General features: G+C 37.4%; 1 protein-coding gene and 1 long non-coding RNA gene across 3 annotated transcripts; one reads left to right on the forward strand and one right to left on the reverse strand.

Annotated features, from left to right (window-relative positions):
* Nucleotides 1–9,093: 9,093 nt before the first annotated feature.
* On the reverse strand, nt 9,094–10,218 carry hoxa1a (homeobox A1a). Its single transcript, XM_060857104.1, has 2 exons — nt 9,568–10,218; nt 9,094–9,446 (listed from the first exon to the last, which is right to left on the reverse strand). Exons 1-2 carry the CDS (start codon nt 10,193–10,195, stop codon nt 9,094–9,096), a joined length of 981 nt encoding a protein of 326 aa, XP_060713087.1. The 5' UTR covers nt 10,196–10,218.
* Nucleotides 10,219–13,521: 3,303 nt separating this feature from the next.
* On the forward strand, nt 13,522–16,980 carry LOC132837441 (uncharacterized). 2 transcript variants are annotated; one of them, XR_009647533.1, is made up of 3 exons: nt 13,522–15,775; nt 15,900–15,957; nt 16,362–16,980. It is a non-coding gene; the product is annotated as an uncharacterized LOC132837441 (long non-coding RNA). The 2 variants fall into 2 exon arrangements; XR_009647534.1 differs by having other exon boundaries at nt 13,522–13,728; nt 13,837–15,775; nt 15,900–16,980.
* Nucleotides 16,981–17,306: the final 326 nt, after the last annotated feature.

Consider the following 17,306-nt stretch of genomic DNA (forward strand, 5'->3'; position numbering starts at 1 on the left):
CCATCGCAGGGCACAAACACACTCTCATTCACTCACACAATCACACACTACGGACAATTTTCCAGAGATGCCAATCAACCTACCATGCATGTCTTTGGACCAGGGGAGGAAACCGGAGTACCTGGAGGAAACCCCCGAGGCATGGGGAGAACATGCAAACTCCACACACAAGGCGGAGGCGGGAATCGAACCCCCAACCCTGGAGGTGTGAGGCGAACGTGCTAACCACTAATCCACCGTGCACCCCTATTTCATAAACCTATTGTATTCATTTATTCTGTTACATTCTCAACCTGCTTAACAGAATTTCACATGATCTATCTAAAAACTGGACTAATCATGGATTTAGTGTTTACTACCTTTTTGCCAATAATGTCTAGTCCTGTGTAACTTATTTCAAATTCTGTAAATTATTTTTGAACTTGTATTAATCTATTGAATGTTGAATGTTAAACTGCATGTACAGTGTGTATAGTGTACTGTGGTGTAAATATGTGTGATGGGGTCTGGATCCCTCTGACTCTCACCTGGATACAATTTTTGCTGAAGGTGAATGAATGAGATAATCAAATAATTAGTCCCTGGGTTTAATTAGGACAGAACTCCCACATGAAAGGACACATAATATCCAGTCTGCAGTGTAGCCTAAAAGCTCACAGATGTAATCAATAGCTTTTACAGATCTTATAAACATAACAGTTTAAAGAACGAGTATCTCTTCTGTTTCATTCTTTGTTACATTGTGATTTTATCTGGTTTCTGAGATAATGCCCTATTCATGTGGTAAACTGAGGAATGATTGATACATTGATTATTTGAGACATTAGTTGGTGTAGGACGATGGCTTTGATTGGAATTGCAAATTAGAAAAGGGCTCATGGATTAGATAGCAAAAAAGCTATAAACTAAGGCACACTCATTAGTTCCAGAGGAAAAATATTCAGTCATCTGCAAAAACTTCAGACGGAGGATGATTACATGCATAAGCTGTAGTGTTTTCCTCCAATGATAATGCTTTTATATGTAATGCAAATATGGAATCCTCATGCTCTCAATCAAGCATACTTTTGGGCCATGTATGTGTGAGTACCAGTTCGAGGAGATATAAATGGATTTCAGATAGAGGTGCATGCAACTTAGGACTCTGAGCCCAACGATAAATCATACAGAACCTCCTGTCAGGACTTGGACATTCTCTGCCTGAACATTAGGGGGTGTTCCGGCGGTCTGTTTTCTGTCACGTGTCTTGTCTCACTCACCTGTTTGTTACTGGTTTAATTATTATGTGTATTTATTTTAGCTTCACCGAGTCTTCATTCTTTTGTCGGCATCAGTGGTTTGGTGTCTGTTTCGTGTGATTTTTGTGTCTTTGTTAATAAAATTTGTTTTATTTTTAATATCCCTGCATTTTGGTCTGCTTTTATCCCTCCATCTGTAATCATACACACTCAAGAGTTATGATATATGAGCTCTGTCAGAATCAGTGGCCCCATGACGCACCTACACTCAGACATAGATACACACAAATACACACAGGTGATCTGTCTCTCTATGTAGCTTACTTCCCTCATTCTCTTTCATCACTGTAAGTGTTGCTATTTTACTATTAAGCGCGGATGTTAGCAAGAGCTAAGGTTAGCTTGTACAGATACCGATTCACAGATAAATCAAAGAACAAGCAACTGTTGAAAAAAAATTAATCCTTGTCTGCAGCTGACTTTTAGGGACACTGATGGAGTTTTAAACAACTAGATCATTACATATCATTTATTATTATTAGTAGTACTGTAGTATTTAATCCTCAGAGGAATCCCCAGCCAAAAAAAAAGAAGCTGTCAACATGAACAGAGTTTTACCCCCTTAAAGCTCACTGGGAGCTCAAAGTGCTGATTAAGGATCCATAAACCTTAAAGCCATAAAGCAGCACTGGGATCTAACAAGAGCTGCTGAGCTTTAAAGTCAGAAAATGTCTTTTTTTTTTTAATCAGGTGAACCCACGGTTATGAAAAAAGTTGTCCAGTACTTTAGAAAAGAAGTAATCGAGAGAATACGATAAAGGTGATTTAAATTATCTCATTTAAATGATCTGAATCTTGAGATAGAAGAAATAACAATTTCCAGTTTAATGACATGCAACGCAGCTTCTGCTTCCATCCCAGAAACCACAGTTTCTGCTCGGACATGGATGTGACTGGTCAGGTGTCAACTTACGTACCTTTGGCCATATAATGTACAGTATATTTTAACTAGCATGTTGATGGTAGCCACTTGCTTATGGTACAGTAGCTAGAACAGTCTGCAATGCTGATTAATGACCTAACAGAAGAAGCAAACTGTAGCATCAGTCACCAATAATCAACAATACAGAATACACTAATCAGTTAATATTAATATTAATAATATTAGAGTGAAATTTACCCAATAATACTACATTTATCTAAGACGATTTTTAAATGTGCATGTTAACTAGGATCATTTGACTAAAATATCTGTATGAATCATAAGATACCGAAAATAAAGAAATGATATGATCCTTGGGTTTAGACCCATAATGTGTGATATTGCTTTGAACATGAACATGCAGATAATAAAAACACACATGTGGAATATTCAATTCAATTCAATTTATTTGTATAGCACATTTCCACATCACACCTACCTCTGTGATCACATTAATCTTGTCGTTTTGCACATGAGGTGAATGATATAATCCTTATATCAGCCAGAGTATCTGACACCTTGCTCAAGATGGAAATATCTGATGGAGAGGTCTGAGAATGCTTTAATATTAAATGATCACTGATCACAACACCAGCAGGACTTTTATGAGTTGATGGAATTAACAAATTACTCTCCAGCGATGTAGTAAATTGTGTTCTATACATTAACAATGTTGCATGAGAGAAACTCCAGCGAATTAAAATTTCTGCTTTGAATTACATCCAAAAAAAAAAAAAAAACAATGATAACATTCATAACTCATTGTATTACAACCTATTATAGGGTTTACTTATGTAGCCCCTTGAGAGATTAAGCATGGATTAAATAGGAGTTTGCTTCACCTAGCTAACAAGCAAGCATTTCACTAATCCCACTAAGCGGCTGTTTATGTAAAAGCTTGAGTGCAGAATTCCTGATGAGGGCTCTATTGACCTATGGCTCAGACACACAAACATGCACACCACTATGCATCCAGATTACCTCACAGACCCATTACTGTGTCAATGGAGGGATGGACAGATGGTCCCAGAGGGAGAGGCAACAGCACACACACATAGGCATATGCATGCTATCTGTGGACTTGCATATAGAGGAAACGAAGCAAAGCACAGACAAACAGAAAGTGTAAGGACAAGGAAAGGTAATGCATACAGTAAACAAAAACATAAACTCCATCTCTATGTATAGGTCAAACGTATGGAATTAGTTAGACAAGTAGAAGACAAGTCCTTTCTTCGAGTCTTGTCAATTCTTTGGTCCAGTTCATATAATTATTTGTACCTTTATATGTATTCCAACTTATAACCAAAGCATGGTTATATATAAAATCAAGTTAAATAGTTAAAACTTTATTTATAACAAAAACTTCAATCATTGCTTAATGTATTATAAAAAAAAATTGCCTTGTTACTCAGTCGTTCTGTCAAATATACACAACATAATTTAATTCACAACAATACAATTTTTTTTTAAATAATACTCTGCATAAATGGTGACTGTATGCACATTAACTGTGTGCTGTCAGAATATTGGATGGCTGCATTAAAGTTCCTGTCAGGATATTGGTGTCCAGGCATTTAGCATGTACACAGGGCTCCAGCACCTGAGTGGCCAAAATGCCAGTCTATAGATTTGAAGGGGACTAAAGATCGTGTCACCGTCATCAGGATACACAGGTGATGTGTCACGTTCAGTGGTGGGATAAATTCTGACAGGGTATAACAGTGACAGCTCTGGTAACGACAGCTCTGTCATTACACACGTACTCCCTTTGGGTTACCAATCCTCTGTGCTGCTGCACAAATTAGGTCTGTGTGTGTGTGTGTGTGTGTGTGTGTGTGTGTGTGTGTGTGTGTGTGTGTGTGTGTGTGTGTGTGTGTGTGTGTGTGTGTGTGTGTGTGTGTGTGTGTGTGTGTGTGTGTGTGTGTGTGCACATGTGTGTTTTACCTACAGAGAATAGATCTCAACAGGTCATTTTTTACTCTCTGGTCATTAATGTCTGTATACTTATGATATTTGTCAAAAACCTATAATTATATATAATATAATTATTTCTGAAAATAATTCAAATAAGATCAAATTAAATAATTACAATAAATCTGATATCTTCATGGACATTAAACATCTCTCTGAGGCCATAAATGCACATGTAAACAAAATGTATGCTGTACAAGAGGAGCAGCTCTGCTGACAGTTATATACACCCATGGTGTAAGATGAGGTGGTATCCTGCTCTTCGTCATACTGTTCGATTCCTATCGTTCTTGTACAACATGATGTTTGTGTCCTCTGTCCATAGGATACTGTTTTTATTGCTGGTTAACAATGCTACACAATTGTGGACATCTGTGATCTTTCACAGAGAACACGCCACATGCTAGGGGAAGTAGTTCTGACTGCAACTACCTATAAAGTAATATAAAGAATTTAAATACGTTTAAGGCATAGATGACTTTTTGGTTGACTTCAGTTTATATAATATGGTCATCTTTTTTTATTCAATCAAACAACAACAAAAAAGTAACTGGTTTTTAATGATTCTGTGAGGATAAGAATCTCATTTCACCCCATGTCATGTCTAAATATCTCTAATATCATCACATCAGTCATCAGACTATGAATTTCCAATAATTTTGAAACTGATAAAGTCTAACCAATATATTTCGTCATGTTTTGATATTAGTGAACGAGCTATTAAATGAATATAAACATAATATTAACTGAATGTTTTATACAAAGGTATTGATCTTGAGAGACAAACTGAATTGTGATTATATTATGAATGTTCCATTTAGACTCTAATCGGTTAACAATGTTGTAACACTATACAAGTATCTTTAAACTTTAGACAACAATGTGGAAATAAACATATCACAAAACCTCTCAGACCATATGTGCAATGTGCAAAGAATGTCAATTATTTTGGTGAGTATTTCAATCTTTATTATATCTATTTTAAAATGAAGAGGTGGATTTTCACAATTCACAAAGCCAGCTTGGAATGCTAATGCAGAGTTATCAATAGTCAAGTAGATAATATTTGATTTATATGCCAGTAAATTCTATTCTCAACTATCTTATCATTTATAAGGAATAATAAACAAACTGTATTAGAACACAGTTAAGTTTCATGATGATAGAACAACTGCCTGCAGGAACCTGACTGGCTGATGGTGACCTGTTTTTAAGTAATTTGATCATTATCAAAAAATCTTGTACAAAGTAGTACATAGAGGCAGCATAAAAAATGTTACTTCAATCATATGCAAGCTGTAACGACGCCTGCCACAGTTCCCCCTCCAGCCCACCAGAGGGAGCTTTCAAGAGCACTCATGAGTTCCAGTTATTTATGCAAAGTAAGTGGCACCTGATTAAAATTGGTTATAATGCCATTATGCTTACAAATGTCAACATTCATTCTTTCATTCATTCATCTTCTACCGCTTATCCAAAGTACCTCGGGTCACGGGGAGCCTGTGCCTATCTCAGGCGTCATCGGGCATCAAGGCAGGATACACCCTGGACGGAGTGCCAACCCATCGCAGGGCACACACACTCTCATTCACTCACGCAATCACACACTACGGACAATTTTTCCAGAGATGCCAATCAACCTACCATGCATGTCTTTGGACCGGGGGAGGAAACCGAAGTACCCGGAGGAAACCCCCGAGGCACAGGGAGAATATGCAAACTCCACACACACAAGGCGGAGGCAGGAATCGAACCCCCAAACCTGGAGGTGTTAGGCGAACGTGCTAACCACTAAGCCCCCCAAATGTCAACATAATATTTCTAATTATTCAGTTTGTCATTCTTGTGATTAGATTTAGATGAAATTTGTGAATATAGGCCAAAATCCCCAGCACTATAGTTTATATAGCAGTTAAATATATTTTGCATGTGTTATGGTTCAGACAAGACATGGTCCTCACAAAACTGCTACCCATGTGCTGAAAAGACAGCACCATTTCAGCACCCCCTATGTTGTGGACAGCAAAAAGCCACATAGCTGGGTATAGACAAGTGGAATTGTGAAACCAAGAGCTCCTTGAAGTTAGCATAATTCAGGTTAGCTCAACGTATAGATTAGCATAATTTCTGAGAACATTATCTGTATATCACTAATTCCTTCATGCAGAAGACTTCATATGTTCAATTATGAAGAGCCTAACTGAAAGCCTAGAGCCATCCACAGCAGCTGTGAGCATCACCAAGCAAAAAGATTCCAATCAGAGATACGGCATCAGGATAGATCCGACAGGTCCACAATGAGGACTCAGAACACTGGGAGTACAGCAGTAGGAAGAGTAGCTTGAGTGCGAGAAAGAGAGAATTGTGCTTGTGTTCCTGTGATGGTTTAAGACTCTATAGGGACTCTGGCTATACTAACTATTACATCATAACTAAAGGTAACACCAGAAGGTGATACAGACATGAGGGTTTCCTGGGTTGAAAATTAGAAAAAAAAATCTATTTGTGTTGCACTAAATGTTTCTAAAAACTATAAACTATATTGTTGGTAGGATTCACAGATTAGGGGAGGCACTACAGTGCAGCACCAGCATGGACTAATTGAATTTATCTCACTTAGAAGTGCGCATTAGTTAGTGACCAAGTTTAAATGCTCTATGACATACGGTTTGATCTGCATGAGTCTATTTGCACCCTGTGGTACTTTTGGAACAAGGTTGAGAATGTGAAATGTAAGTCCAGTGGTGAGCTGATTTGAAAGCAGTCTCAGCCTGCTTAAAAGCAAATAGTCAGAATTCAATCACTTTCTGTGCTATGAAGAAGGGAAAATTTAAATGCAAACATTTATAGACCTTATTGCAATATACAGATCCATTTCTGTTGTCCGATGGCTATATTGCTATACAGCAGATTTCTTCATGCGGCTCCTTTCTCACCATAATGTCATCAATATCACCACTAAGTCCTGTAATTCACACTGTATAGAAATACAGTAGGAAATGTTGGGAAATGCAAATAGGTAGTCGAATATAAATTCATTTGCACATACGTGCGCGAGGATATGTGTTATAAAATGCAAACGCAATGCCTGATTTAAACAGGTTATATAAAAAGTCTTATATTTCTGCATGTAATATCTGGGTGTATTAACACCGATAACATTCAGTTGACGATGGGTGTCCAATATGGCCTCTCTTTCCCTGTCTGTCTGTCTCTGTCGAATTAAGAAGTCACAGTAATGCCAATATTCTTCCACTGGGATGAGATCCCACTAGAGCTGGAGAGCACGTTCCTCTTAGTGATGACAGTATTGACAAGCTAATCGATACACAAAAAAAAAAAATGAAAGGTGCCATGAAAACTGAGACTGTCACCAAATTCCTGAGAAACTGGGAATGTGGGATATGGGAACAACATCTGAATGTCACTTTTGTTGATGTGTTCATATGCTGCTGAATGTTATCTAAATTAGGTTCTGTTTATTAACATTGGTCGAACAGACTGGTAGTAAGAATGGTACAAAGATGCTAATACAATAAAATAAAATACGTTTATTTCGTATATATTGACCCGTAGTAATGACAGAATATAATTATAGTTCTTCAGTAAATATAACATAAAGCCACTATTCTCGACTGATAAAACTCAGCTCGACTGGTCAAGTAGACTGCAGGGACACCGAAAACAGGACTGATGAGGGTTTCAGGATTGCAAACTGCAACTGCTAACATAATAATAATAATAATAATAATAATAATAATAATAATAATAATAATAATAATAATAATGAGAAGAAGAAGAAGAAGAAGAAGAAGAAGAAGAAGAAGAACACAATTGCTAAATATATAGACACATTTTACAGCTGAGTATTTTAAACAGTTTCTAGTTTTGTCTAGTTTTTCTATGTCCGATCATTTTCATTTATACGACAGTGATTTGCATTAAATCACATTTTTAATGTATTAATGAACAACACATCCGTGAGACTTCAGGATACAGGAGTTTGAGCTTTCCAACTTCCCACTAGAAAATAGTGATAGTGGAAACTCCTTGTCGGGAAACTTACTGAATCTTGATGTCTCTGGTAAATAAATGTCTCCTTATAGACAGCTTCACCATAACTACATCATTTTCTTTGTTAGACAGCACATTTTTAAACTGTTTATAATTACACTTTTCCTGTGTAAGTTAATTGTTACTATAAATTAGCTGTTACACGTTACAACGCGCGTATTATTATAAAGATATAATTTATGTTACATTTGTAACAGCTATAGTACATAGTTGTGCTGTTATAGAAATTAACGAATTCATTCTGATACTAGTGTTTAACCGCGTGTGACGTCATAGTGCACACCTGCACGAAATTCCAGTACCCCCTATAAAAAAGGCTTTCCTGCGACCCTGACTACATAAGTGCCATGCAGGATTTACACTAGACTGCACAACCATGACACCACAAACATCCCGGGTTACAGAGGCTGATGAGACGATGAGGTAGAATAATGCAGGCTCTCCGACAGCACCAATCTCTTTCTCTCTACCTACCGAGACTAGCAATTACACTTTCAGATCGTTGACACTATTCTAGGTAAAACGAGGTAGGCGTGCTGTAATCTAGACCCAGCTAAGATATTTGCATTAACCTGGCAACTGTAATAATTGTCTTTGAAAATGCAATAGCCACTTAATTAATTTGATTATTAAACTTGATTGCCCACTACTTTACAATAACATACAGTACACTTGAATTGAATTGCAATGTCAAGTTCCATAAATAGTGCATTATTTCTAGTGACAAAATGCCTGGTGGTCAGATCCAGTTACAGAGGTCCACCACAACTATGGATCTACGGTTCTGTACTTCTTATTTCATTAGCAGAACTCAGTCACAGGCAGTCAGCCCGACGAGTAAGGATCAGTCGCAGAGGAGCCAGGAGATGGCGTTGACGGTGCAGAGAAAGAAAGCTCGGATGAAACTTCAGCTTTTTCTCCGCCGTCCCCTGGTGCCGACTCAGTTTTGGGCAGCATACCCTCTTTTTCGCGCTTCTTCTGTTTCATGCGACGATTCTGAAACCAAATCTTCACCTGAGTCTCATTCAGTTGTAGAGAAGCAGCTATCTCTACACGCCTGGCACGTGTCAGATACTTGTTGAAGTGAAACTCCTTCTCTAGCTCTGTCAGCTGTTTGGTGGTAAAATTGGTTCGAACAGTGTTGGGCTGGCCGCCATAGCCATACTCTCCTACTTTTCCTGAGGAAAAAAAATAAAAACATCAATTCAAGAATATTCAACATTTTAAAATTTTCCAAACAGGCTTACATTAAGCTTAAGCTAGCACGTTCTCTACTCCAAAAAGACTCCATCCAGTCACCTGTTTTTGGTGGGTTCCTCTTAACTTTCATCCAGTCAAATGTCTGCGCCGCTGGCACACCATCTGATAGAGATGAACAGCACGCGTTGTGGTGTGACGCATGAAAAGAAGAGAGAGGGTTCGTACAACCTGCTAGTAACGCCAAATTGGCCTGATCCTGACCGTGACCATACGTAGCAGCTGCAAACTGAAGTTGCCCAGGTAAGCGAACGCTGCTGCCGTTGTAACCATGCTGTAAATGATGATGACGATGATGGGGTTCGACAGTATTTCCAGAGTAAATTAGCGGACCGCACTGACTTAAGCCTGCAATGGAGTCAGCGTCCTGGTTGACGGTGTAGTGATTGTAACTTGTGCAAAAAGTTTGAGCCCCGTAAGTTGGATGGGCGCCATAGGAAATTGGCAGTGTACCGGAGGATTGATAACAACCGGCTTTATGTGAATGATTTGATACAGAGTCCGGTGACGCTCTGCTAGTCAAGAACCGCTCGCTCCCGTTGCAATTATTTACCGTGACGGAACACGACTGGAAAGTTCCGTGATCTGCATGGAATGCACTGACAGAGCACGAACCCCCGCCACCGCTGTCGCCGCCGCTCATCACTGAGTAATCTACGAATGTATTCATTCTGGCATTGTCTCGAGGGTCTCTCCTACTGTCACGTTGAGAGTGTATATTGCCTCAACCTGTGTCCAACCGCCAGCCTTCCGCCGCCTTCAATCAGCGGAGTTATGTGGGAGGCTGCGCAGAAGTGATATGAATGAGCAGTGACAGTCACGTGGTCACCCAGGTTAACCAGTTGGCTTTGCTGGGTGTTGAGCTCCACTCGCCTCGCCGTGACAGGTAGTCGTTAAAGAGCAAGGCTATGCAAATTCCGCCTTCAAAATGACGTAAGCACGCCCCCTGGATTCCACTCACTGACTGATCAAACAATAGTGTTAGAACTCTGAGATATTGTACTGCACGGATCGGTGGAAGCCGGGTCCGTATTCACATATATGGGAGCTCTATAACTATGCCAGTACCAGGTAAGACAATTTACATGCAAATAAATCAGTCACTGTAGCATGTTTACAGTTTAATTCTATTGTGTGAGTGCCGGGTACTGAGTCTTAATGACGCCTCGACTATTGACGTCTCGTAACAAATCATTTTTGTTTGTTTTTTTATATTTTATGTTAACACAATTAAATAATATAGTAGGTTATATAGCATGAAAACAACAATCTATTACGAGTGTCACATTTTCAATACCCTACATGAATTATTGAAACATAAGAGGCTTAACTTAACAATCCTCCGACGTCGAGCAATTATGTAATCATAGTTTGACTAGGTCGCAATGAATCTTAATCAAATTAATCACTAAAGATTGTTCCAGTGTGATGTAGAAACTTCCGCAGAACACACTTGTTTATTTAATTTCATAACGTTTGACTGAGTAAAATTAGTGCAGATACACGACCCGCCGTATTGCGCCCCCTCTGGTAGTAACAATGAACAGGTGGTCGATAATATGCAAACAGAATGGCGTTGCGTGTTGGGCAGGGAGATATTTAACGGAGCGAGCTAACACAGGGCTGATATAGCAGCGAAGTGGAGAGACTTGTTCAGTGCATCTGAACAAGGTACAATTATGCTGTGAGTATAAAAGCGTTATTACCAAGAAAAACAAACTAAGCTCAAAATGCAGTCTGATACAAAAGAGGCAACAAATACAATTCAAGTTCTTTAATTAATACACAGTTAATGTCTTAAGAGAAAAGTACCAAACAATAGACTATTACAACCTCAGATCTTTTTTTGCAACTTAAAAATGTATTCCCCTTTTTTACTTTCTCTGCTGTAATGTGCTCAGATAACTGTAATGAGCGATGGAAATAAATTATGAAATGCTATTTACGTTAAACTGGTTTATGAATTCCTTCATTGCTACCAGATAGGCTGGTTTCTCTCTCTCTCTCTCTCTCACACACACACACACACACACACACACAAACCCACATCAATAGAGTCAGGTTGCCAGATTTATGTGAAATCCGCGCCATAACCACAACTAAAGTGCTTTCACACTCATTTTAGTTGATTTCCAGCATAGGGTACTGTACGAAGAACCTGGCGACCGTGGTACTGAACAAAATCGAAGTTCATTCTACGCAAATAACATCGCATTTCTACTATATTTCTTGAGAAACATTTTAATATTTTTCAGATTGTTCCAATATGGTTTGCTCAGATTACGCGCTGTGCACAAGGCTGCATAGTTATGTGGTTGGTTATTCTAGAATTCGTGATAATACCTTCTCAAAATTAATATTAGTATAGTGTTGTGTTACAGAATTAACCAAGCCAGTTGATGTTTCATCATAACGCAGCATTAGCTACTCGCTATTGTCCAATGTCGCTAAGCTACTGCTGTTGCTGTACTGCGACTTCAATCCAGAATGTTGCATGAATCCTAAGGTCACTAGAGTAGAGCAGAATCAGGAGACACTCTGGACAGCAACTTTACAAGTGGTGGTAAAATCGCTTTTTATGAGCTTCACGTGCTCTTACAGAGCAAACAAAACACGTGTCCATAGAGGTGTCCATGTTGTTTCCGCTTCGTGCATAGAACGTCCAGAGGTAGGAAATGACGTCATTACAACTTGCAAAGGACCACTTACAAGGCAATTGGAACGCAACGTCCTTTCCGCCAATACAAACCGGAGTTTGCCACTACATCTTAAATTAGGACTGAATTATAATGCTTACTATAACTGTTTAAATTACACGATTGTAACAAAAATATTATTGCAAAGAAAATAAAAAAATAACAAAAGAAAAGTAACAGAACTCTAACTTGATCTCAAGTAAAGAGTATAAATAGTAGACGATGCCAGACTCCAACAAAACAGGGGAGGTTGTTTATTTTAACTAGTTATAAGGCCAGGTTTTTGCTTACACTGTACCCTGTGTTCATATAAACCTAGAGACTGATACTGATGTACTGCATTTTTATCATGTTTTAATTTTTAATTTTAATATCGTCTATGCTTTGTTTCTGAGTATTGTTCCGACGGCTCTAAGCACAAGGCTAACAGCAGACTTGCCCTTACCGAGGTTCAACGATTCGGTCGATTATATAATAATAATAATAATAATAATAATAATAATAATAATAATAATAATAGTAAACTCTTGTACACTGTTTTATATATGGATACGATAGCATTCAATGAATCCTGCTCTAGCTCACTCAAAATTAGAGAAGAAAATGTGGAGTGGCTTTTATTTGTTCAGTGGTCCCTGCTATTGTCTCGTGCTGTCATGTTGCGTGAAAGAGGTTGATTTATGAGTTTGGCAGGAAATGAAACATCTCAGGCATTTCCCCCACGCAGCTCCTCAGACAAAGACTGTACAGAAAGAAGCATCCATGCAGAGTTTTACAACTTAAAATGCCACATTTTGATCAACAGCTCTAATTCAGATATTCTATTGTTTTGTTTTATTATTAAATCAGACGTATATGCACGTATATAGTACTATATCAATTCAATTCAATTTATTTGTATAGCTTGTTTAACATTTGACTTTGTGATAAAGCAGCTTCACAGAAGCAGTGAAACAGAATAAAAATTGTAAAATTTGAAATGAAATTATTATTTATCTCTAACATCTATCCTATGTATCACACATAAGCATATGTTGGAGGGAAAAATAAACAGAACCCATACGTGGAGTGCTTTTTAGGCTGCCCATACTAAGCAAGAAAAAATCCGCTGAACAAAGTCTCCAAAAGCCAGTCCACCCTTAGTGGAGAGCTGAAATTGCCCGATTCTTAATACATTTACATTTACAGCATTTGGCAAACGCCCATATCCATAGCGACCTACATCGGAAACTCTATTTCTTGGGTTTGATGTACGGAATGAAGCTCCCGTCTTGCTTCATACGGCGATTTACTACACTTCACCTTCAGTTCAGTTAGGTTCAGTACCCCCGTCATTCCCTAGCTTCGAGGACATAAACACTTGCAACTCCTTCTCCAGCTCCAAAAGCTGTGTGTTGGTGTTGTCGGTCCTCAGACGGCGTGAACCTCTCCCGAAGATGACGACGGCCTATGCGCTCGGGAGAGTTTGGAACAGAGGCAGTGTGTCCACCAGGCCACATTAAAAATTGTAGGTATAGATACAGATCAGAAAATGACACATGCGCTTAAATTTGTTTATCTTAACATTCAAAGCGAAAAATATTGCACCATAATGTACCTAATGATAATGAACTAGGCTATGGATACACTGCTCTCTGCTCTCCTGAAACAAGATTAAGGACATATTTTAAACCGAGTGACACTGCAGTTGATCTATTACAGCGCGTAGTGGAAGTACGAAAAAGGTACGGTACGGAAAGAGTAACCCCATACAGTATTTCGTATTTCTTCACTATTAAATATTAAAATGTACGCAAAAGCGTTGTTAGATAAAGTCAATAAAAATGGTGTAACAAAGCCTGTAAATGATCGTAGATTTAAATGGGTTTGAGTTGTTTTAAAATTACAGAACATGGTAGAATAGCTTTTGAAGTCTTCTTTAAGGCATCATTTCATTCTTTAACGCATCATTTTTCAAGTAGTGCGAATTGTCTTTTCTCTATACGGGTTTCTTTGGTCTTGCGCGTGAAGACTGGACCTTTTCGTCCATGCCCTTTTCCTGTATGCCCGGCTATTACGGCGGTAACAGAGTCGGCCACGTCGATGCGGGTTCACGAAACTCAGGCTATAGGAAATGTGTTCACGAAGTGATAAGCGCCTGAGAACGCGCAAATCCCCTAAATGATGACCTCTAAAAGCCTCATCAATAAGAGTTACAGATGTCAGGCACGCATCTCGCAAGGCAAGCCCGGGTTCATTTCATGGCTTCCTGTTACAAGAGGAGGACGTTTCTCTCGCTTGAGGGTGCTTTAAACACTATGGCCAGGCGATCATAAGTGTCCTATCAGATAAATTCCGTTTATTTGGGCCAATAAAAGTATCTACCTTAGTTCATGGAAACATATTTGATATTGCACCGACAAATGATAAATATTAGTTTTATTAGACAATTTTTGGTTTCAACACAACTGGAAGCAAAAACTTTTTAAAATTTAGATACCTTGCTGTATTTTTGCGGTGGAATATGGCTTTTATATCGCAACATAATACACTAATACATAATGTTATAATAGTAGTATTTCCCTTGCAATAGTATTCTAGTAAATAATTAAATGGGACAAGAGTAAACCATTGTTACTTTATAACACCGGCTAGAACATTTTACATTTGAACCCATGACCAAACAGCCTTGTCTAAAAAATTAAAGAACCTATATGATCAGCTCGCAAAATTACCTGCAATAATAATAGCATATATTATAAGCCAAATAACTACTGAGTTCTAGACATATAGACTTGTGTACTTGTGTGGTAGAGATTTCAATTTGAACAATTATGTTATTGTGTCTGTTTGAGGTCCACAAAAAGAACATTATCTGTTAATTTACTTTAAATCTAACGTATTACGCAGACAACGTTATGTGACTCTGCGTGTCTTATATTATAAAACCAAAATAATTATCATGATTGGGGTATATGAGAAGCATTATATAATTTATCAATACAACACAATATAGCAAAGGTTATTTATATGAGGGGTCGTTTTTAAACATGCTGTTTCTGTTGCTTATTTTAAAACGTGAACCGAAAGACCATGCCGGCTGATCGCTGTTTTAGAGCTTGTATACTAAACAAAGAGCCATGGAAGCCTGCGCGTGATCAATCTTACTCACCAAAAGGTCTGACAACATCGCACTCCCACAACATATTTCAGCTCTCTTACTCTGACCAAGATCCAATACAGCCAGAAAGGGACCAAGAAGACACTACAAACATTATCTCCTGTTTTATTCTTTTTTACACTCGAACTCAAACAAATTCTCTTTGGATATAACAATATTAATGGAAATATATAAGTGGTGAGTACTTTAAATACAACTGCATTATTCAGTTTTCTGGTACAATCTCTGGAAATATTCTGTTCAATGAAATTTATTTAAATGTTTGTTTGTTTTTTCGTTTTTGTCTTAAATATTTTGAGTCATCATTCTGCGACAGGACAATTTAAGCTGGCTTTTGCAGTAGGAGGCTAGTTGAAGATCTCTTGATTTTTTACCCACTGAAAGCACGACACAAGTATGACCTCCGTTATTCAACAATACGTCTACTAAGATTTTTTTTTTTTTTTTAATATTTCTTTATTTCTTATAATGTATGCTACACATGTATGCGCGCCTGTCTTTGTGCTTCTGGATTATAGGTTCTTGCTCTGGCTTGCTCTACTCATCAAAGATGATAAAACTGCTGTAAAAATACTGGTGAATGCTCTTTAGTACACTTGAAAATGATCTTTTCGTTCAGTGGAAATTGTACAAAAAAAATATGCTAAACACAAAGAAGCTTAGAGTATGCAAGCTTAAACAGGCTTATGCATAAATATGTAAACAGACTGAACTGTAAATAGACAATTAAGCTCTTTTTGGTCATGTAAATCATTTATTATTCTTACAGAAAATTTGTGAATAGAATAAATATTTGCCAAAAAAAGCTGCAATTATTCAGGAGATGAATGACAACCTTATAATGTTGTGGTATAACATTCAACACTTTGCTCAATGTTTGTGTTGCTTATGACACACGTTTGCAGGGCGTTAACTTTTTTTCTGGAATAGTGTAAAAATGTTAGAAGAACTTTTCATCTTAAATTCTTCTCCACTCACAGGCACACACATGGTCCTGGGAAGCTGTCAACATGTAATGGATGTGTCTGCTCGGAGGATCTCTCTAATGTCTCTAATGTTGGACCTCAACACAGCTGCGAGATGCGAGAATTTACTGAACATCACTTTGTGAACAAACAATTTGTAAAATTTTGATTCAAAGATAATTATATCTTAATATTTATATCTAAAATGCACAAAATAAAAATATTTTTTAAAGACAGTTTTATATTCATTGACTATACCTTTTAAATCTGGATATTCAAATTATTAGCCTCACAAACAGCATATTGTTCTGAATAATTAAAATTGATTTTCCATATCAAATGAGAAAAACTTCTATTGAAACATGCTGAGTTGGGTGAGTCCGTTGTCTATTTGGTGCATCTATGTCTTTCATATTTTAATGATGCATCCAGATGTGCCATTTGTTGTGAATATGTTTTGAGGTAAGTACGTGAGAAATGTAAGACATTTGAAAAAAGCACCACATTTTGCAGGAAACTTTATATGCTCATAGAACCTAAATAATTAGTTTTTATAGTGACTTACCCTTGGTGTATTCTTTACAAAATTTTGGTCAGTTTCATATTTGATATTTGAATTGTGGTTAAAAGTGTTTGTCCCTTTGGTCCTAATTCTCTGGAAATTGTGTACACTGATTAAAAAAGGATTAATGTACTTTTCTTTTCATTTGCTATTTCATGAATAAATCAAGAATATCCATGTATTGGTTATTTCTTTCACTTATTTTTTTTTTTATGGAAGAGAGCAAAATAAAAATCTCTAATTGTTTTTCTCTAATTACAACAAAAAGCAAAGAAAATTAAACAAAAAGCTTAACAAAAATTTAAAAAAAAACATTATGTTAACCTTAAATTGTATATAAAGTTGTTTTTGTTAACCACTTAGCAGCATTAATGCTACAATCCAATGGCAGCTAACAC

This window comes from Tachysurus vachellii, chromosome 21 (genome assembly GCF_030014155.1).
Source record: "Tachysurus vachellii isolate PV-2020 chromosome 21, HZAU_Pvac_v1, whole genome shotgun sequence".
Taxonomy (NCBI): domain Eukaryota; kingdom Metazoa; phylum Chordata; class Actinopteri; order Siluriformes; family Bagridae; genus Tachysurus; species Tachysurus vachellii.

Bases quoted from the DNA above. Each gene is read 5' to 3' on its own strand.
- hoxa1a (XM_060857104.1), bottom strand. From the start codon at position 10,195: ATGAATACATTCGTAGATTACTCAGTGATGAGCGGCGGCGACAGCGGT. The intron at 9,447-9,567 runs GTGACTGGATGG...TTTTTTCCTCAG, and splicing joins GAGGAACCCACCAAAAACAG to GAAAAGTAGGAGAGTATGGC.